Source organism: Podarcis muralis, chromosome 2, assembly GCF_964188315.1.
Source record: "Podarcis muralis chromosome 2, rPodMur119.hap1.1, whole genome shotgun sequence".
NCBI classification, from domain to species: Eukaryota; Metazoa; Chordata; class Lepidosauria; order Squamata; family Lacertidae; genus Podarcis; species Podarcis muralis.
The window spans coordinates 103754744-103776451 of record NC_135656.1 but is presented as its reverse complement, the minus strand read 5'-3'; the positions used below and the strand labels follow the sequence as shown (position 1 = coordinate 103776451).

Genomic DNA, 21708 nt, shown 5'->3' with positions numbered 1-21708 from the left:
TTTTGTGATGCAGGGACAGCTGGCACCAATGGAAATGAGGAAGGAAAAGACTCCCTGGAGGAGATAAAATATGCAGTCAGCTTTACAAACCAGAACCTTGCTGTGCAGCCTGAAAAATTCCTGTTTTCTGCCAACTGTTTAAAAGTTTTCCATTCCAGCAAACATTTGCCTTGCAGAGCTTCATTTCTGAAGTCTTTTCATGTACTGAGCATGCCTCCCTTTTTAGGCTGTTTCGTTTATTTTATGGGATTGCTTTGTTTTTAGTTATTGTAAGCTGTTCTGAGTAACTCAGATGCCCTGGAAGGGTTGGGGAGGGTATATGCTTTCCAAATAAAATACAGTGGTACCTCGGGTTAAGAACTTAACCTTAACCTGAAACTGTTCTTAACCTGAGGTACCACTTTAGCTAATGGGGCCTCCCGCCGCTGCCGTGCGATTTCTGTTCTCATCCTGAGGTAAAGTTCTTAACCTGAGGTACTATTTCTGGGTTAGCAGAGTCTGTAACCTGAAGCGTCTGTAACCCAAGGTACCACTGTAAAACAAATATTGGGAGTATAAGGAAAAGAGTTCCCAGTTTTCACAAGATTACAAAGCATTGTTGGGCACTTGCCAAAGCCTTAAGGACGACCTCTTGAGCCTCTTCAACTTGCTATGCCCACTTGCCACTGCTGCCTCTTCATTGCCCTGTCCATTGCCCTGTCTCCATGGCAGGAGCAAAGAAGAGAAGGAACGGCCTCCTCTTCAATCAGACCTGGTACCTTCCTGCATGCAAAAGCATTTGCTCTGCAACTGAGGGCTGATCCACATTTACCTTTTGCCCCACACTTTCCAGGAACCGGTCTGCTTCATGTCCTATTGCCTTCTTCTTCTTCTTCTTCTTCTTCTTCTTCTTCTTCTTCTTCTTCTTCTTCCCCAGAGCAGGGGTGGGCAACCTAAGGCCCGTGGGCCAGATGCAGCCCAATCACCTTCTCAATCCAGCCCACAGACTGTCCAGGAATCAGAATGTTTTTACATGAGTAGAGTGTGTTCTTTTATTTAAAATGCATCTCTCGGTTATTTGTGGGGCCTGCCTGGTGTTTTTACATGAGTAGAATGTGTGCTTTTATTTAAAATGCATCTCTGGGTTATTTGTAGGGCATAGGAATTCGTTCTTTTTTTTTCTTTTCTTCAAAATATAGTCTGGCCCACCACATGGTCTGAGGGACAATGGACCGGCCCATGGCTGAAAAAGGTTGCTGACCCCTGCCCCAGAGCTTTTTCTACAAACGCCTGCTGTTTAAAGCTGAAGCACAACAAACGGCAATTTGGGATTTCTGTGGATTGTCATTTGCTCTGTTCAGCAGCAAGTAACGGGTTTGAAAAGCTCCATCGAAAAACGAAGAAGAAAAGCACTTGGATATGGAGTTTTAAAACGTGCACTGTCCTAGGGAAAATGCGGAGGAAATTTAAGTGTGGATAAGTCCCGAACCACAACGGCCTTTCCCCAAAATTGGAGGAGTGACAAAACTGATATGTTTTACAACTCTGTAATGTTGTCAGATGTTACTGTCTCCACATTTTAAACTGTGGGAAGTGGGGCTGGAGCTGGGAGTGAAAGGGTTATGTCAAGCCTCCCTGCAAAGTTGTCTGTTATTATTTTCATATTGTGGTGTGTGGTTGTGCAGGGAGTGGGAGGAGAAGGCTAAGGACGGAGGCAGAGTGATTCGTGAGAATTGCGCCCAGCCACTTCTATACACGATAAAGGTAAAGGTAAAGGGACCCCTGACCATTAGGTCCAGTCGTGACCAACTCTGGGGTTGCGGCGCTCATCTCGCTTTATCGGCTGAGGGAGCCGGCGTACAGCTTCCGGGCCATGTGACCAGCATGACTAAGCCGCTTCTGGAGAACCAGAGCAGCGCATGGAAACGCCGTTTACCTTCCCGCCAGAGCTGTACCTATTTATCTACTTGCACTTTGACTTGCTTTTGAACTGCTAGGTTGGCAGGAGCAGGGACCGAGCAACGGGAGCTCGCCCCATTGAGGGGATTTGAACCACTGACCTTCTGATTGGCAAGTCCTAGGCTTTGTGGTTTAATCCACAGCGCCACCCGCATAGTGTATACATTGGTACCTCGGGTTAAGTACTTAATTCGTTCTGGAGGTCCGTTCTTAACCTGAAACTGTTCTTAACCTGAAGCACCGCTTTAGCTAATGGGGCCTCCTGCTGCTGCCGCCCCGCCGCTGCACGATTTCTGTTCTCATCCTGAAGCAAAGTTCTTAACCTGAGGTACTATTTCTGGGTTAGCGGATTCTGTAACCTGAAGCGTATGTAACCTGAAGCGTATGTAACCCGAGGTACCACTGTAGTAGTAATCCTACTGAACTCTATGGCAGTTCTACAAAATACAGGATCGTTCAAAACAACGCCAGTAAGTTGGGAAGGGGGCGGGGAGTGCGCCTACTCTACATTTGCTATCTCTACGTTCAACTGCTGCTGCTGCTGCTGGCGACGGAAGCCGGAACAGTTGCGGCCTCTCTAGGCGCGCCGGAGGCTTCTCTCTGTGCTCTGAGTCCGGACGGGCTGCGGGAGGGAAAAGGAGGGTAAAGGTCGCTCGGAGTAGTTAAGCAAGAGGCAGGGCAGGACGGGGCAGGACAGGCGACCTCGCCTCCGGAGCAGCCATGGCGGAGAAGAAGGGGCCCTCCCAGGCGCCCATCAGTCCCCTGAAGAACTTCTTCGCAGGCGGCTTCGGGGGCGTCTGCTTGGTCTTCGTGGGGCACCCGCTGGACACCATCAAGGTGAGGAGCGGGGCGAAGGAGAGGGACCTGGGGACTACAAGCCCCAGGGCGCACCGCGCGGGTTGAGGCTCGCGAGGGAGGGGGAATCCCGCTGCCCTTGAACTACAACTCCCATCATCCTTTGCCGCTGGCCGTCCTGGCTGGGAATGATGGGAGTTGTAGTCCATTAAAAAATCTATCTAGGGATGCAAGTTTGAGAAAGGCTCGGATAGTCTGGTCCTTGGACTACCACCCCCGGTATTGCACCCCCACCCCAAGGATGAATAGCATTTCGAATGGCGCGGGCTCAAAAAAACTCCACCCCCCGCCATGTATCGCGCGAAGCAGAAGGGGGGAAGACTTGGAAGCAACTCCCAGCATGCATCGCGGACACAGCGATCCCTTAAAGGAGTTTTGAACTTTGCTGTTTCTGCAAAGCGCCCTGCACTGATGCCACAGGGAGTTCTTAGGGGAATGTTGGAAGTTGCAATGTGGTGGCTTTCGGGCTCGCCTCCTCGCAATGCAATATTTATTTTTTAAATGTATGACAACTTTTTGTACCACCAATCAAGTCCTCTAAGCGGCTTACAAAACTCGTGCGTTTAGTAACTAAAATGCAAAAGTACCTAAATAAAAAGTTGTGAAAGCAACATGGACAGTATGAGCTGCTGATGCTTCTGACGTTTCCTAAAGTTAATAAAGTGTTAGAAGAGCAATGGAGCATTGGTGGTGTTGGGAACTGCAGTGGAAATGTTTGTGTTGCTGTTCCCTTTGTAAGGGGGAGGGAAAATGCATCTTGGCCTCTGCTAGGAGTGCCAGCTTAATTGCACGCAGGTAGGGCCTTGTCTACATGCCAGTTGTAATTTTGCAAGCTGGTTATTTGTGATAGGGCGGGTGGCAACGTTGTGAAAGCCTGAGTCATAAAAAGCGATAAAAATGGCAACCAGTAAAATACCAGTGGTAAGATCTCTGGTCCATATTCATAGTTAATTTTCTTCCTCCCTCATTTAGGCTGCAGTTTCCCCCCCAATGACCTGGGAGTAAGTTCCAATGAATTCATGGGCCCTTACTTCCCAGCAGATACAGCATGGGTTTTTATTGTGCGTTTTGTATTCCTATCTTGTCTTTTTATGTTGTAATATTTGGATAAAGAGCAGTATACAGATTCAATAGATAATAATAATACTGCTGAACACTGCCACTGTGAACTGGCAACAGCAACACCAGAAGTTACGTGGTTGGGTTATACACACACATCTTGAAAACTTTGCTATCTATTAATACACACACACACACACACACACACACTGAATCTGTGTGTGTGGTTCTGTTTCTGTTCACATGTTTATGTGTTAGTGTGTACATAACTTTATGGCAGATCAATAAAAATTAGTAAAAAATATCCTACCAATTGTTTTGCATGGCTCAACATAGCATTGCACTAGAGGTCTCTTAACCATGTAGCCTGGGTGCATGGGGCATATGGCGAAATTGCTTTGGGTCACAGAATCTTTCAGCTTGGTCCTCCTAGTTATTTTACAAACCATGGAGGTAGAACAAGATATACCTGTTCTTTGAAATGTGGTCATGGGTTATACTGTGGCCTGCCTTGGGAGGAGAAGCATTAGGGAGGCCAATCTTGATAAAGATATTTGTTGCCAGTCATTTTGCAAGACCTTGGGATTTCTACACTAGAGAAGAATTTGGTACAGGGTACTGAATGCAGCATCTTCTAAGAATTTTAGTTCGCTTTTCTTTTTAAAAGCAAAGTTCTAACCCTTACAGCTGTGAAAATAGGTTTTGAAAGTATATGGGTAATGCTTGGTAAGATCACAGAAACTGGGAGAGGGCAGCTGAAGAGTAATATATTGGTTTGTGCAGGATTAAACCTGGAGGGACACGGGTGGCACTGTGGGTCAAACCACAGAGCCTAGGGCTTGCTGATCAGAAGGTCAGCAGTTCAAATCCCCGTGATGGGGTGAGCTCCTGTTGCTCGGTCCTAGTTCCTGCCAACCTAGCAGTTCGAAAGCACGTCAAAGTGCAAGTAGATAAATAGGTACTGCTCCGGCGGAAAGGTAAACGGCCTTTCTGTGTGCTGCTCTGGTTCGCCAGAAGCGGCTTAGTCGTGCTGGCCACATGACCCGGAAGCTGTATGCCAGCTCCCTCGGCCAATAAAGCGAGATGAGAGTCGTTCACGACTGTACCTAATTCTCAGGAGTCCCTTTGTTGTTGTTTAGTTATGTCCGACTCTTCGTGACCCCATGGACCAGAGCATGACAGGCACTCCTGTCTTCCACTGCCTCCCGCAGTTTGGTCAGGTGAAGGAGTCCCTTTACCTTTACCTTAAACCTGGAGAGACCCAGGTTCAAATCCCCATTCAGCCATACAACCTTGCCTAATTGTTGTGAAGATACAATGGATAGGGCAGGGAAGAGCTGCACATACAGCCTTGAGGTCTCTAGAGGAGATAAATGTATGAGTGGTTAATAAGTAGGATTTTCAGGCTTTGCACTCCATAGCTTCCTGGCATCTTTCCCCATGACCTGTGTGCACAAAGCAAATGTGTGCATGGGTTTTTCCAGCTTTTTTTTAGTCCAGATTTGTGCTAACAGCAAAATATTTCTGCTTGCAGTGTCACGGTGCCTTCCCATCTACCAGTTTATAATGTTCTCTCTCTCCTCCTCGCCGGTTTGCAACCTGGATGAAGCCTCTTTAATCCTGTTTTTTATAGTCCCGTTTCCAATGTATCTTATGTCTTAATCGGATGCGTTGGAAGTTCTTGATCCTTGTGAAACCAAGGACAATGGACTTTGCCTTTGTATGCCTCCTCCTGCTAATCATTAGACCAGGAGATTCTAGCATACTGTTTTAAACAGGGCAGCTATCAAAAGGAGAGTGGAGGACTTGCCCTTTGTACGCTGGCTTGGTCACACACAGAATTGAGACGAATGTGACCAGTGGAAGAGTTCTTGTACCCCAGAACTGAACTTAAACACTGAACTGAACTGATACATTGCCCTAGCCCAGGCAAAATCAATAGTTTTAATACAAAGGAAGCTTCATAATACTGAATCAGACCATTGGTAGCAGCTGTCCAGGGTTTCTGGCATGAGTCTTTCTCTTTCTGTCAAAAAGAAAATATTAAGTTTTTTAAAAACATTTTTTGTACATATTAAACATTAAAATACTGAGTTCTTTTGAACCCTTCGATCACCTTCCCTCCCTCCATAGGTTCCTTTTTTAAGATTAAGTTTACTGCATCTTTTACCCTTATCTAGCTATTATATAACCATAATTATCATTAAAGCAATTCCACATTACAAGTGTCCTTACATCCCTGCCAAAGATTTTAACTGTTTACAGTGGTCTTTTAAGTAAATTAGACCTTGCTTCTTCTTTAATTGCCACACCTTTAATTTCTCTGGTTAGCAAATTCAAAGCTTTTCTGTTTTATCAATTTTATTTTCCACTCAACTTCCTGGTTTATTAGCATTGATAACTGGGTTTGCAGAATCTTAATATGCTGTTTTATCAGTGCATTTGCAGGCTTCTTAATTAATTGCTTTTCTGGCACGAGTTTTTCTCCAGCCCTACCCAAAGTTGCCGAGGATTAAACGTGGGGCCTTTTGCAATCAAAGCATTGAGCTGCAAGTCCTTTTGCTAAGAGTAGTGATCAATAGTAGCACTGGAATTTGCCCGATATAACCTCGTCAGGTGGGTGGCGGATGAGTCTCAGGACCCCCAATGCGGTTGGCCAGTGAAAGTGTAAAACCTCAGCTCTTGTTTTCTAAAGCAGTTTTTCTCTGGGGGGTTTCATTTCAACAGACGGGTCAAATATTGTCAAAAGTACAGTCATACCTGTGACCAGTGGAGGAGCCGCTTCAGGTTATGTGTTTTCGGGTTGCAGACCACGGGAAACCCAGAAGTACTGGAACGGGTTACTTCTGGGTTTCACCGCATGCACAGAAGTGCCAAATCGCGCCTGTGCAGACGCGGCACTTCAAGATGCGAATGTTGCAGGTTGCGGACGTGCCTCCGCCCGAGGTTCCACCGTAGTCGGGCATTTTAATGAGCTAATTTCTTACAGTGGTTGCAAGGAACAGAAAGCATTGTGGGGATTCCAAAAACCAAGTTAAGGCAGCCTGGACGAGGATGTCAAGCTTGCCCATGACAACCTGAGGAAACTCAGCCAGATGGGCAGGGTATAAATAATAAAATTATTATTATCGGTGCTTTTTTTCCTTAAAAAAATGTTTAGCGGTACTCTCATTTTCCTACTCAAATTGAAGTACTGCCCCTCAGTGAGGCCAAACTTAGATTCACAAAATGTTTAGAGGTACGTGTACCCCCAGAAAAAAGCACTGATGATAATGATGATGATGATTAACCTTCCTAGGGTTCTCAGCACTAACCCGCATCAGGTCAGGCTGGGGGACTCTGAACCTGTAGTGATTGTTGGTACATCAGTGGAAATCCTAATCTGCCCTGATTACCCAACATCAGGCATTCAAAGCTGGCACTCATCTTGACAGGAAGCTGAGTGAGAGGGATGGGAGTCCTAGAGAGGACTAGGTTCTCACTGACCATTGAGCCTGTTTTGGTATTAGTTCAATACTGCCCAAGTGAGCACAGCTGAGAGAGATCATCTCCTCCCAGCTCACCACCTTAGATCTCAGTAATACAGAACATGTTAGCCGCCTCATCCAGAAATAAATCTACATGAATCCTTAATCTCCCAGGTCTGAGTTTCGGGAGATCCTGCCCTTAGGCTCCGGCCCAACCTTGACAGAGGAAGGCTGTCTCTTTGGCTTATTTTGTACGTTCTCTCTGCAGCTCATATTCAGCCGTACAGTGGTGCCTCGCAAGACGAGATGAATTCGTTCCGCGAGTTTTGTCGTCTTGCGATTTTTTTCGTCTTGCGAAGCACGGTGTCGGAAAAGTTTTGGAAAAGCTTCAAAAATCACCAAAGTCTTCAAAAACCTCAAAAAAGGCTACCACGCCGCGTGCTATGAGTTGCTCCTCGAAGTCAAGTCGCAACTGTATTAACGGTGTTAAGAAAAAGGAAACAAACTTGCAAGACGTTTCCGTCTTGCAAAGCAAGCCCATAGGGAAAATCGTCTTGCGAAGCAACTCAAAAAACAAAAAACCCTTTCATCTTGCAAGTTTTCCGTCTTGCGAGGTACCACTGTATAATTAGCCGAATGCCTGTCAGTCCCAATTTATTAGGCCTGCCCACCCCTCAATCCCATTACACAGCACTCTATTTCATCAGGTAAGGGGTGGATTTGAAGACAGAAAACACAAGGGGCTTATGATGGGTTAGGAGAAAGGTGCCTGAGGGAACCAGAGCTTTGGGTGGGTGGCTAGCCGTCTCTATTAGAAACCAATTTCCTAATAAAAAGGGTCCAGTAATAAGAGAGAATGTTTGCATTCATTGCATTCCCTCCCCCCTTCAACTTCTTTTGCAGGTCAGGCTACAGACTCAACCGAAACCTTTGCCTGGGCAGCCTGCACTCTACTCTGGGACCTTTGACTGCTTCAGAAAGACTCTCGTCGCCGAGGTATTGTGTCAGTTCAGTTGTGATGCCTGTCAGAAACATCACTTGTTTCTCCAAATCAAATTGTGTCAGAATGCTGTCTTGCTGAAGATGGAGAGCTTCTTGGGTTATCAGACCAAATGACTCATGCTCAAGTGACTCAGCGGGAAATTATTTTTGACAGGAGAACTAGTTAGCTATACTGTAAAGGTAAAAGGTAATTGTCCAACTCCTAAGCACATATAATTGTGAAGATGCGATACCTGACATTTGGGGCCTGTTTGCACAGTGGCCTGGTTTGCACTTCATGATAAGGTTTCTTGTGTTGTGCCCAACCCATAGTGACCCTTAGGCTCCTCCCTGCTCCCCTTGTCTTCTGGGACTGGAACAAGGATTTTGCTTTTGGTAAAACACAACTTCCCCTTTTTGTCCAAACCGGGGATCATGGATTATGCTAACTCTGGTTTGATTAAACCAACCAGCTTCATAACCTATGGATTTGGCTTGTTTTGAAACAGTCGTGTCCATCTACAATCCCAGGTTCGGCTGGAATGGGAAGTAATGGCTTACTAAAAGTGAAAATAAATGCTCCTGAATGCTTCTTTCCAGCAACACAGAAGGTGGAAGGAGGAGGGCAGAAATCTAAAGCTCACTGCAGCTGGTGCACATCATGATAAACCATGGTTTATTTGATGTGTGAATATGGCTGCTACATTCAACACATGTACAATCTGTGTACACATAATGGTTTTTCTGTAGCCATGTGTGGTTATTTATGTGTAATTTATACCAGTGCTTTTAGGGGCTTTCTGGATGATATCCCAGGATCCTATTGCCATTCCTTTACCTTGAAGAAAATAGGGAAGAATATCGTAACCCTTCCATTACTGGATTGTTATTAATTATAGTTCTGAAATCTATAGCTCCCTGCTCTACTTCCTCCTCTTCCCTCTTCCAATTTCTGCGGTAAATTTCCCCTTCTTTTCCCCTGTCCTCTTTAAGAGTGGTTGAATGTTACATCTGCACCACCTCTAGCCGTGATTAATGCCAACTAGATTCCCTCTTAATCTGTTTCAAATCCTTGTTAAGATGGGAATGCCAAGTTCTGATTAAGACTGGGAATGGGAGAAGTTGTTTCTGCCAAACCTTGTTCTTAGGTCACCATTGTGATTTGTTTGAGTGAAAGGAACCACCACCCCTGGCTCAGATATAGTGCGGTTTGTTCAGCCCAGGACAAAGCAGATGCAATCGGCTCATGCATGATAAGCCATGGTTTATGTCTTACCATGATGTGTGAACAGAGCCTCTGACACATTTCTTAAGAAAGTATGGCTGCAGATAAATTCGGCGTCCCTTCACAATAACCCAGCAGCTACTTGTGCTCTCTTGAATAGGGTCAGCCGCTGATATCCGATGTTGAAATAGCATCCCCTGTGAAGGGCTGCAGAAAAGCTAAAGTAATCCACTGCCTTGCTGTGTCTTGCAGGGAGCCCGTGGTTTGTACAAAGGGATGGCAGCTCCGATTGTTGGTGTGACCCCCATGTTTGCTGTGTGTTTCTTTGGATTTGGCTTGGGGAAAAAACTCCAGCAGAGGACACCCGATGACGTTCTGACGTGAGTGACTTCCGATAATCTAGCAACAGGCTGTCGAGGCATTCCAGGCTACTGTGACGTATAAAATTGCACATTCCGCCACTGCAGCCAAGAACCGTGTTATTTTTTCCCTCCCCGTTATAAATATACATAGGGGTTTTTTTTTGCAAAATGAATAAATCTGGCAAGCTTTAAGGCTCCTGGAAGCGTGGGATTGATTGCACCGGCTGAAAACAGACACTGTGTGGGCTGTTGCTGCATAGTTTCCTTCCCAGGCAAAACTTGCATCTATTTAGGAAGGATTATATTTGAGATTAGTGTGGTGTGTGTTACATAATGGCAGGCTCGTAACACCTCCTCGTAATAGTGGGCCTGAGCACATAAACCCCATTTATATGCCGAGACGACTGTTTCACTGAGCCTACACTTGGTGATGTACATAACCCGACCTTCCCACGACGTACACATCTTTCTGGTACGCCCTCAGTTCTCCAAATAGCTAAGTGCATCCGGATCATGCTGGATTCCCAGAATTTGTCTCATACCTCAGCTCTTTGCAGACTTACGTAAGAACAGCCCTGCTAAAGGCCCACCTGGTCCAGCACCTGTTTCCCACAGTGGTCTGTCAGATGACCATGGTAAACCCACAAGCAGGATGTGAGGGCAGTTGCCCTCCCCTATAGTCGTTCCCCAACGACTGGTCTTCTGACACAGGATCATTTGACCCTGGAGGTAACATCATGGCTTGTAGCCATTGGTAAATTTTCTCCTCCATGAGTTTGTCCAGTCCAGGGGTGGGGAACCTTTTGGGCCTGGTGGGCCAGATCTTTTATCTCCCCCTGCTTCCCATGGGCCAGCTTTAACAGCTGGGTGCAGCCGCCCACCTATTACTCCTCTGGTGTCGTGATGATATCAGGTGATAGGTAGGCAGGAGGTTCTTGCCTTCTGGGGAGCCAGTGTGGTGTAGTGGTTAAGAGCGGTGGTCTCGTAATCTGGTGAACCGGGTTCGCGTCCCCACTCCTCCACATGCAGCTGCTGGGTGACCTTGGGCCAGTCACACTTCTTTGAAGTCTCTCAGCCCCGCTCACCTCACAGAGTGTTTGTTGTGGGAGAGGAAGGGAAAGGAGATTGTGAGCCGCTTTGAGACTCCTTTGGGTAGTGATAAAGCGGGATATCAAGTCCAAACTCTTCTTCTTCTTCATAGTGGACACACAGGGGTGGGGGAAAGAGGTCTCCTTCACTAGCACATTCCCTGCAGGACTGAACCCCACCCTAATAATAATAATAATAATTTATTTATTTATACCCCGCCCATATTTATTTATACCCTGCTTCAGGTTACGGACTCCGCTATCCCAGAAACAGTACCTCAGGTTAAGAACTTTGCTTCATGATGAGAACAGAAATCACACAGCGGTGCAGCAGCAGTGGGAGGCCCCATTAGCTAAAGCGGTGCTTCAGGTTAAGAACGGGCCTCCAGAACGAATTAAGTTCTTAACCTGAGGTACCACTGTATGTGATCTTGAGAGAGAAGATGTGACCGTGATAGAGTCCCAAGGGCTGGACTGAGGCCTGCACGAGGCCTGAGGCTCCCCCACCCCTGCGGGAAAGTGGGGGAATATGCAAAGATTGTTCCAAATTTGTAGCTATCTATCTGAATCTGCTGCTACTATGGTTCTGTAATGACTGCTCATGCTGCCTTTATATTTTTAATTGGCTTTTGTTATTTTTAAAATTGTTGTTAGCTGCTCTGAGGTTCTTTCTGAAGCACCTGGTGAGATGTAAATTGGGGGGGAAATAAAGACGACGAAATTATCATTTAATTGCATGATTACATTTTGCTCAGAATGTTGGTTTTCTTGGCACGTAATTGGAATTTTTAACGTTGACAGGGAACAGCCCTGATAATATGCACAGGTATTTTTAATAGTTGGCTGGCATTTTTAGTTCTTTTGTTCTGGAAATGGAAGGGGCTTTGAAAGAACAGAGTCTAAAATGACGCGCTGCTGAGCAGTTGTTGATTAAATATGGTGGCATGGCAAGGCCTAGTAAGGACTCAAGAACCCTACAGGTGGCTGACCAGTGGCCAAGCAGATGTCTCTGGGACACACACAGGCAGGAGATGAGCACAATAGCCCTCTCCCACTTCTGACCCCCAGCAACTGATATTCAGAGGCCTACTGACGCTAATCCTGGAGGTTAAATATAGCCATAATGACCAGTAGTCTGATTAATGAATTTATTAGCCTTCACCCCCATTAACTGGTCTAATTCACTTTAAAAAATCATCCACATTGGGAGTCACTACATCTCTTCCTGACTCTGTGTTTAGGAAAATGCATATTGCATGATTAATGTCCTTTCATCCCTATGCAGATATCCCCAGCTTTTTGCTGCAGGCATGCTTTCTGGGGTGTTCACCACCGTAATCATGGCTCCGGGAGAGAGAATCAAGTGCCTTTTACAGGTAAGAGGGGCTTCAGGAAGCCACCCAACCTTTCCAGGAAGCTAGTCTGGCAATTGCGCCCTAGCAAAAACTTTGCATCCTTATATTTCCTTCTTATCACTGGGTGTCCTCCTCTAGCCTTCAGTCTGAGGTTAAAAGGACACCATGTAAATATAAAGTTTTCTAAATGTTTTGGATGTCCCCCAGTCCACTTGGCTAAGCATATCTCTGTGTGTGTGTGTAAAAAGACATATGTGCGGAAGTGTGTATGGATATGAACGAGAGAGGATGCTAAAATTGCCAGGAAACGATGCCCCGCCTCTAACTACTAACCATTGGCACATCACATTCCTAACAGCAATGTTTTCTTAATGATACTGCTCATATGAGTGCTACAAGTGGGGTGTGGTGACGACTGCAGGAGCTGGAGGATGGCAATGGGCAGAACAGAGGTCCAGTCATCTGGCCAGAGGCTTGTGCATCCTGCATTAGCTTGCAGGAGGTTCCTAGTATGTTTACGCTGAACTGGTTAGGACAGTGTTCTCCCAATAGGGTTGACGGGCCTGTTACAGTATTTGCAGGGGTCCTATACCTACTGCTGTCCTATTTGACACTGATATGTAATTCTCTCCTTGGTCCTCAGGCTTCAGCTTTGGCCTGCGGCCTTTCTTAAAGACACAACCTCCTCTGTGTCAGTGACAGTGCTTTTTCAACCTTATTACAGCCCCCTTCCCCCCTGCTGCAGTTCCTCGCTGTGAAATTACCGTATTTTTCGCTCTATAAGACGCACCAGACCACAAGACGCACCTAGTTTTTGGAGGAGGAAAAGAAGAAAAAAAATATTCTGAATCTCAGAAGCCAGAACAGCAAGAGGGATCGCTGCGCAGTGAAAGCAGCAATCCCTCTTGCTGTTCTGGCTTCTGGGATAGCTGTACAGCCTGCATTTGCTCCATAAGACGCACATACATTTCCCCTTACTTTTTAGGACGGAAAAAGTGAGTCTTATAGAGCAAAAAATACGGTATCTTACATCTGAACTCTCTTCTTGGAGAGGCAACGGTCAGGGGCCTGTGGTGCCCTGGCTGTCAAGTAACTCTCTCCAGAGGGCTTCTCACTTCTGATGGGCCCTATCTTGTAGACCAGAATAGTCTCTTCCCCTTTTCCCAAGATCAGTTTCCCTGGATCAGGGAGGGAAATAGGGATAGCTCACACCAGGCATATCTGCTCTTGGCTTCCCAAGAGCCTTGGACCTCCAGACCTTATTGAAAGCTCCCCATAGTAACACGCCCGTTATCCAGCCTGTGGTTATCTGAACATATTGAATGCGCAGGTTCATTTCTCATTCCCCATATAAACAGCCTGCCGGTTTATTTCCAAGTATACATCCGTTTACAGCTTGACTACCCACAAGGCGAAGTCACTAAATGTTGCATTTGATTACTGTTATGAATGATATGCTTTACGGAAGTTTTTGCAGGCTCCTTTTGGACTAGGTAAGGAAATTAGATGTTAAAGAGCTGGAAGGGGAAGAAGGATAAAGGCAGAGCAGCTGCTAGTTTGTTCAGTTTCAATCTGAGTGTGAATTTTTGAACGGAATGTTCACACCAGGCTTGCAGAAGCGACTCGTTAATTTGAGCAAGCTAAAATTAAGAGCGACCACAATAAATTTTGAAGTTGATTTTCATTCTGACTTTGTCTTATCCTTCCTGTTTGTGTATTTTTAGGCAATTGTGATGGCCTATGGAATAAATATATGCAATAAATATTTACCGTATATCAAGTGGATTTCAATTTCCGCCACTTTGGTGCGCAATCATCACTTGACATCCTGCGGCTCATATCTCACAGTCGATGTCTGAGGGAGGAATCAAATTTGCAGAGCTGCCTTTGAGGAGTTCTAGACTTAGGGGCGTTTGTACAACCGTGTAGTTATAGCTGATGAGAAAATCGTTCTTTAATTCCCTTAGATCCAGGCAGCCTCTGGTGAAATTAAATATGGAGGCCCTATGGACTGTGCCAAACAGCTTTATCGTGAGGCTGGCATTCGAGGTGTTTACAAAGGAACGGTGCTCACCCTCATGAGAGGTAATTGCTGGTCAAGTGCCCCTAAAGCCCCATTTGTGGAATGTCGTCAATGTTATTTTTCCCCTTAAAGTTTTGTTAAAATAATAATAAAAGTAGCTAGATTTTTAAAGGGGGAGGGGGTGGTTGGCACCGAATGGCTCCTTTTGTAAGTAATAATAATAATAATAATAATAAATAATAATAATAAAATTTATTATTTATACCCACCCATCTGACTGAGTTTCCCCAGCCATTCTGGGCAGCTTCCAATCAAGTGTTAAAAACAATGCAGCATTAAATATTAAAAACTTCCCTGAAGTTTTCAGATGTCTATTTCCTCGACAACTAATAGGAGGGCGTTCCACAGGGCGGGCGCCACTACCGAGAAGGCCCTCTGTCTGGTTTATAATCTGATTTATAATCACAGATGATATTGTCTTTCCATCCTCTCCCCCCCCCGCCCGCCCCTTCTCCCCAGCTCTGCCCCTGTCTCAATCAAGGAGTCAAGCCCACTTTGTTCTGCTCTGGGGCCTGGCGGAATGTTCTGTGCCATTTCCCTCCTTTGAGAATGTTCCTTGCAAGTCAGGCCCCGGTTGCGCCTCTGGTTTCTCTAAGTCTGAATTTGCGTTTGTTTTACCAGATGTTCCAGCCAGTGGGATGTACTTCATGACCTATGAGTGGCTTAAATATATTTTGACACCTGAAGGGCAGAGGTGAGTAAAAGCCTACGTTTCCCACCAGTACATCTAAGAAATTCTTCCTGCTGCTGAGTAAGGATAATCTTGTGTTCTTAATTATCAAAAACACCAGTGGCACGTGTTTCCAGGGAAATGCTCAAATACTTGGTTATGTGTCCTTTAGTTTTGTTGCATTTGTTTACAAGGAAAACCATTTTTTTTAAAAAAATGCACTACTACTAAAAAGAAGATTACATTTCTGTAAAGGATTTGAAGTGATCAAAACCCTTAACATGTTCTGTTACAGTAAACTTTATTGTAAAGTAAGCCTAAGTGGCTTCGTCGTTGTATGTGCCTTGTAGTATGACACAGGGGCAGAGTGCAGGAATCCACATAATAATTATGACAGAACGTCTTTCTCTGACCTGAGTTGTAGCAGGAAAGTTTTCCTTTTTTCAGTGCGCTGCAGGAGCTCAACAACAAAAGCAGCTTGCTGGGTGGAGCAGAGCTGTGATACTACAGGGGGTGAGGTAGTGGGGAGCCTGGTGCGGTGCAGTTGCACCAACGGAAAAGTCCAAATTGGCCCTGCTGGTGCCCTTGCACTGTGCCAACCTCCCCGCCGCCTGTCCCCTCTGCCTTGGTGTCTGTTGCATTTCTGGTCCCAAGAAGTTGTGGTCTTCATAAATAGAAACTGAAAAGAAAAGTAGGTCTTGTGGAACCCTGAAGTCTACGGTTTGCACTTTCATGGGTTACAGATATGTGAAATGTTGCCCTCGGAATGCGGAAACATAGAACAACCACCACCCTGTGAACAGTAGTGTCAAATAATGATAAAATGCAAAAAAAGAAAAAAAAGAAAGAAAGCATGGTCTGTGCCAATGCAGATAAAGCTTAAATTTATGCAGAATAAGCACCTTGTGACCATTCACAACAGAAGTAATTGGTGATGGAGGACACTGAAGAATCTCTCTCTCTCTCTCTCTCTCTCTCTCTCTCTCTCTCTCGTTCTTCCTCCCTCTTTTTAATCTTCTCTGCAGTGTCCGTGACCTCAGTGTACCCAGGATTCTGTTTGCAGGTGGCATGGCAGGGATTTTTAACTGGGCTGTTGCGATCCCTCCAGATGTGTTGAAGTCTCGTTTCCAGACAGGTGAGTCAGCTTGGTCTCTAACCTAAAGGTGGGCTCTTGGGAGATTTTGTCTTCCATTACCTTTTGAAATGCATGATTCAAAGAGATCCAGTCGTTCCCCCTGTCAGAATTGTTTTTGGGAGGTGGCTGCCTGAGAATGAAGCAGGGAAACCAAATTGGAACAATGAGCGCTCAGTAAAATTGCGTGCATCTTGAGTGACTCATTGCTAATTTCACCTTAGAGTAATTAGAGAAAACATGGAGGTGCGGCTAACACTATCCATGGCTCTCCCCGCCCTGAGTTCCACTGTAGTTCCACAATATTCTTAGGAAGAGAATGCACATTGAAGGATTAGCTCTTTCAGGTTTCATTTGCACATTGTCTTCTTCAGTGAGTTCCTCTGAGCATCATTCCTGGGCAACAGCCCGTGCCACACTCTCTGGTTTAATCCGGAGCTTGATGAGATATTTGCATCTTTCTTCGCTGTGCAGTGACTGCCCTTTCCCATTGTGGCCATTGGGTTGCTGGTGCGGCACAAATTCTCACTCTTCTCCCCTCCTAATTGTTGGCTTTGCAGCTGCAACTCTATTCACTATGGGAATTGGAACCAAAATGGGGTATGGTCCCATTTTGCAGCCTCCTCGAGGCTTTCTGTTAAGTTTTTTCCAGAGGAAACTTTTATGCTGGCTTTCTGGTGAGGCAAATAGCTGCTTGCCTGGTCAGCTGTGGGGAATATAATTGCCGACAAACAAAGAGCAGGGATCCAAAGAGAGGGGAACCTGTGGCACTTTGGGGACTACAGCTCCCATCAGCCCCAGCCAGTGTGGTTTCTGGGGGTTGTAGTGTTGCATCATGCAAGTTTCCCCATCCATGTTTGATAAAGGAAGTTGGTATTTTCAGGCCATTGGTATGCCTCTAATGATTTCTCATTAGATTGGGTTAGTCACTGGCAGTGGCGTAGCGTGGGGGGTGCAGGGGGGCCGGTCGCACCGGGCGCAACATCTGGGGGGCGCGAATTACTTGCCTTGCCCCGGGTGCTGACAACCCACGCTACACCACTGGTCACTGGGACAGGTGGGAAGCGGGCCAGAACGTTCCTGGACTCCTTTGTAAAGCTGGTTCAGCATCTTCACCACAGCCATGCCTTGCCTTCTCAACAAGCCATTCAAGTTCTGAAAGTTTTGCCTGCCTGAGCCTCTTCGCCACAGTGTGGCTTGTACAGTGGATCTGGCAAGTTACTCGCCCTTGAGTGAGTGGCAAGTGGTTAATTTCAAGGCTGCTTTCAAGGAACAGCTCCCTTTCTCCCCACCCCAGAAGGCAAGGGACATTGTTGCTCGCATCACGGTCTCTAACTAGAGATGGGGACCTGTAGATGTTGAGTTGTTGCTGGACTACAGCTTCCGCCATTCCTGGCCGTGCTGGAGGAGCCAGGTTCCCTAACCCTCAACTCCACGCAGTACTTATAACTGCAGAAAATGTGCTCCCATAGCGGTAGTTATCATTTGAGGGTGTGCAGAAAGGAGGGAGAGTGATTGCTGGGCAAACAGGGAGGAAGGGGGAGCACAAGGCTGCCTTAGCAGGCCAGGGCTTCTCAGTGACTGGGGCTCATGAGATGACTTAAACCATAACTTGCATGCTTTTACCTTTCTCAACAGCTCCTCCGGGAAAGTATCCCAATGGCTTCAGAGACGTTTTGCGGGAGCTGATTCGAGAGGAAGGAGTGGCGTCACTGTACAAGGGATTTACCGCTGTGATGATCAGGGCTTTCCCAGCCAACGCAGTAAGTGAACAGTGGGCTCATCGACAGATGGTAGATTTTTTTTTAGCCCTGTTTCCATTTGGATCATTTCATTCATTTCTTGTGTGTTTTCCTCCAGGCCTGCTTCCTTGGTTTTGAAGTCGCCATGAAGTTCTTTAACTGGCTCGCCCCAAGTCTGTGAAGACCGGAAGGACGTGGTCCTAAGGGAACCTGAGGACAAGAGGAAGGAGGCAATCGCATTAGAAGAGCAAAATGGAACGATGAAGCAAAATAAGCTGTATAAATGACTTATTTTTTTAATAACCGGTTTTTGCCTTACTCGCTCCCTCTGGAGGAGGCTGTTGTTGCCATTCGGAATCTCGAGCCAATTCTCATCCCCGTTGGGAGTTTGAGATGCAAACCTGCCTTCTGAACCCAAAGTTACCATAGGGGTCAAGCTGCTCGTAGAAAACCTTACTGCTATTAATAGGTGTCAAATTTCTTCTTATTTGCCTCTTTTGGAAATAAAGAAGGAATATTTTAATTTCCCATTTTTTAATCTTAGTAAAGAACTGCATGGATGGTGGCCATAGTACTAGGTGGAGGGTTGGGTTGGAGATCTAGCCACTGTGCATTTAATTCTCAGGATAAACTTCACACTTAAGTGCATGCAAGCACGTAAGAAGATTGTTTAGCTTTGGTTTACAGACACTACACAGTCTGCCACTACAGTTTTGTGTAAGCAGCATGGAAATGAATGAGACTTGCACATGAACACAGATGTTATTTCAGCAGTCCCAAAAACTTCAGTGGGGCTTGTACATTACTCAGTCATGGCAGGTACTGGTTTTAAGTCTCTTGTTTGTTACCTTGAGGTGTATGACCCACACTGTGGCGCGGCATGCTGGTTTGAACTAGTTCACACACTGAAAGCTCAAGAACTGGACGCAACAGATATAAAATTAACAGAGCTGCAGAATCTTGTATTAATGTCTAATAAACTCAAACTGATAAATTACAGGTGTAAGGGAGTAACCTCCAGGTTTCTTCAGAGATCCTGTCACAGTTGGCTAGAAAGTGTGGTCAGCACAGAAACAAAGGTGCCCCCTTTCCCCCTAAAATACTCTTTCAATAGGTGCTTTCTGGTAACTGGGGATACCAGCTTCACAAGTGCCAACCTCATGGTTATATCTGAGGTGCCAAATGATGAATTCTGGTACATGTGGTACCTGTGCTTGTATTGTGGTGGTTTCAAAGTCAAGAGAGGTTTTAAAACTGGAAGTTGAAAGAGCCTGAAATAGGACAACTTCAGAGTGACTGTTTCCACTGCCGGTTTTCCTCAAGAGGACTTTATTGCATGCCTGGTGTGTTTTAGCAGAAGCACCTCCCATGCTCAGGCAGTAAAGGCAGGACTATTGGTCTGTAAAGTGTTTCAGTGGGATAAAATTATCCTGTTCAGGACTATACATTTGCTGAGTCTCAGCCAGAATTTGGTCTTGGTGTTCTTGTTTACTTTCCGTTTTGGAGTTACTACACCATCGGCAGAGACTTGTCTTCCTTTTCATAGACATCAGCCAGGCTATTTTAAAATAGCCTGTGCCATCTTGAGAGCCAGAGTCTTGTTCTAAGGGCTGAGATTCTTTTGGAATGCGAATCCTGTACTAGCTTCTCCAGGGAACCCCAAAAGGCTGCTCATGTTCTCTTGGTGTATAGTTTTGTATTTGTTGCTGTCTCTGAGAATCTGTTGTTAAACACACAAATTGAACTTTAACTCTGCTGGGACTGAAGGTCTCCCTCAAGACAGTTGAGATCCTGCTTTAACTAAAAATTGGCTGTCTGGCTGTCAGTCGGTTCTGCTCATTTCTCACTGTGTCTTGTATATTTGAGGCATTCCAAAGAGAAATCCTCTCTCTGGAATATACTCCTCTACCAAAGTAAGATAATTAAGCCTGCACAAGCTGCCTATGAGCTTTTGAAAAAGTAACTGCTCCCTTAAAAAAATAAAGATCATGTGCATAGTTTCATGATGGTGGTTTCATCTCTTGTAAAACATTAATAAATTACTTCATGGTGCCCATCATTAACACATTAAGCTGGTCGTTTCCTTCCTATCTAAGACAAAGGATTGCTTTCCTTTGCAGTATATTGCATCATTCAGTGCTTAGGTCATTTGGTCAAATATTAGTAACTCATTGTCCCCGGAACTGTACTTTTTTGGGGGTGGGGGCTTTAAGGGGCTAGTTTTCTCAGAACATTTGCAAAACACAACTCCTCTTCAGGGTTGCTAGTCCTTGAACCAGCCTTACTAATTAAAACAATACATAGCCATCTGTTGTGGATGGTTTAGCTGAGATTCCTGCCTTGCAAGGGGGTAATAATAATAATAATAATAATAATAATAATAATAATAATAACAATAATAATAATATTTATACCCCGCCCATCTGGCTGGGCTTCCCCAGCCACTCTGGGCGGCTTCCAAAAAAATATTAAAATACTGTAATACATCAAACATTAAAATACTAGATAACCCATGGGTTCCTTCCAACTCTACCATTCTATGATTTTGTGCCCTGCTGCATCAAACCAAAGCTCCAACTAAAGCAAGCTTCAGGTTTGAGGAAGCCCTGTTCAAAATGCTCCCTGGCAGGCCTTAATGCACTTACCGGTAACCTTGCAGCAGCAGGAAACAACTGCGGACGTAAAGAGCTGAGCTGCCATTTGAATTTTCTATAGTGCTGTTGCTCTGGAATATAGCATTGAAGGGACTAAAATGGCTGCTTGGAGCACCAGGAGGATTTTCTTTTTAATGTGGGATTAGAGCAGGCATTGGTTGTGGGCCTTGATGGCGAGCCATGGCCCTGGCACACCTGCCCAAGGATGCTAGGTGTTGACACCAGCCTTGCTATTGACAGCACTCAGTCACAGTTTCCTGCAAGCTCCCAAGCAGAACATGAAGGCAACATTGATTGTCCTGAATCCACTGCCAGTCAACCGCATTGAGTGACCCTGAGTTTCTAGGATTACAAGTGATGGTGGTGGGAAGGATTCTCTCACTCTACTCCATTCATAATCTTTATTAAGTCTCTTCCCCGCCCTCCCAAAAAACTGGAAAGCCCCAAATGTTTATAGTGAAGCTTTTCATTTCCATTGATAATTTTAGTTGGTTTTTTTCCAGCTCTGTGCTCATTTTCGAGTTGGGTGACCAGTATCGTATACCAAAAGTGCCTAACCTGTCGCCTTCTATATGTTGCTGAACCAGAACTCCCATTATGCCTGGACTCTCATCTTGGCTGGGGCTGATAAGAATTGGGAGCTTAATGGCATGTGTAAAGCCACATGTATACGGTGCTTCAAATGTAGCCATTTGTCGTTGTTGTTTAGTCGTTTAGTCGTGTCCGACTCTTCGTGACCCCATGGACCAGAGCACGCCAGGCACCTCTGTCCTCCACTACCTCCCACAGTTTGGTCAAACTCATGCTGGTAACCTCGAAAACACTATCCAACCATCTCGTCCTCTGTCGCCCCCTTCTCCTTGTGCCCTCCATCTTTCCAAGCATCAGGGTCTTCTCCAGGGAGTCTTCTCTTCTCATGAGGTGGCCAAAGTACTGGAGCCTTAGCTTCACGATCTGTCCTTCCAGTGAGCACTCAGGGCTGATTTCCTTAAGAATGGATGCGTTTGATCTTCTTGCAGTCCATGGGACTCTCAAGAGTCTCCTCCAGCACCATAATTCAAAAGCATCAATTCTTCGGCGATCAGCCTTCTTTATGG

The 21708-nt window shown here is 45.6% G+C and overlaps 1 protein-coding gene across 1 annotated transcript; it reads left to right on the top strand.

The window, feature by feature from the left end:
• Nucleotides 1-2537: 2537 nt before the first annotated feature.
• SLC25A20 (solute carrier family 25 member 20) lies at nucleotides 2538-19957 on the top strand. Its single transcript, XM_028719619.2, has 9 exons — nucleotides 2538-2775; nucleotides 8223-8315; nucleotides 9778-9905; nucleotides 12261-12351; nucleotides 14298-14415; nucleotides 15035-15107; nucleotides 16109-16218; nucleotides 17854-17978; nucleotides 18076-19957. The coding sequence occupies exons 1-9, from the start codon at nucleotides 2659-2661 to the stop codon at nucleotides 18136-18138; spliced, it is 918 nt and encodes a 305-aa protein (XP_028575452.2). The 5' UTR covers nucleotides 2538-2658; the 3' UTR covers nucleotides 18139-19957.
• Nucleotides 19958-21708: the final 1751 nt, after the last annotated feature.

Bases quoted from the DNA above. Each gene is read 5' to 3' on its own strand.
- SLC25A20 (XM_028719619.2), top strand. From the start codon at position 2,659: ATGGCGGAGAAGAAGGGGCCCTCCCAGGCGCCCATCAGTCCCCTGAAG. The intron at 2,776-8,222 runs GTGAGGAGCGGG...CTTCTTTTGCAG, and splicing joins ACCCGCTGGACACCATCAAG to GTCAGGCTACAGACTCAACC. The intron at 15,108-16,108 runs GTGAGTAAAAGC...TCTTCTCTGCAG, and splicing joins TTGACACCTGAAGGGCAGAG to TGTCCGTGACCTCAGTGTAC.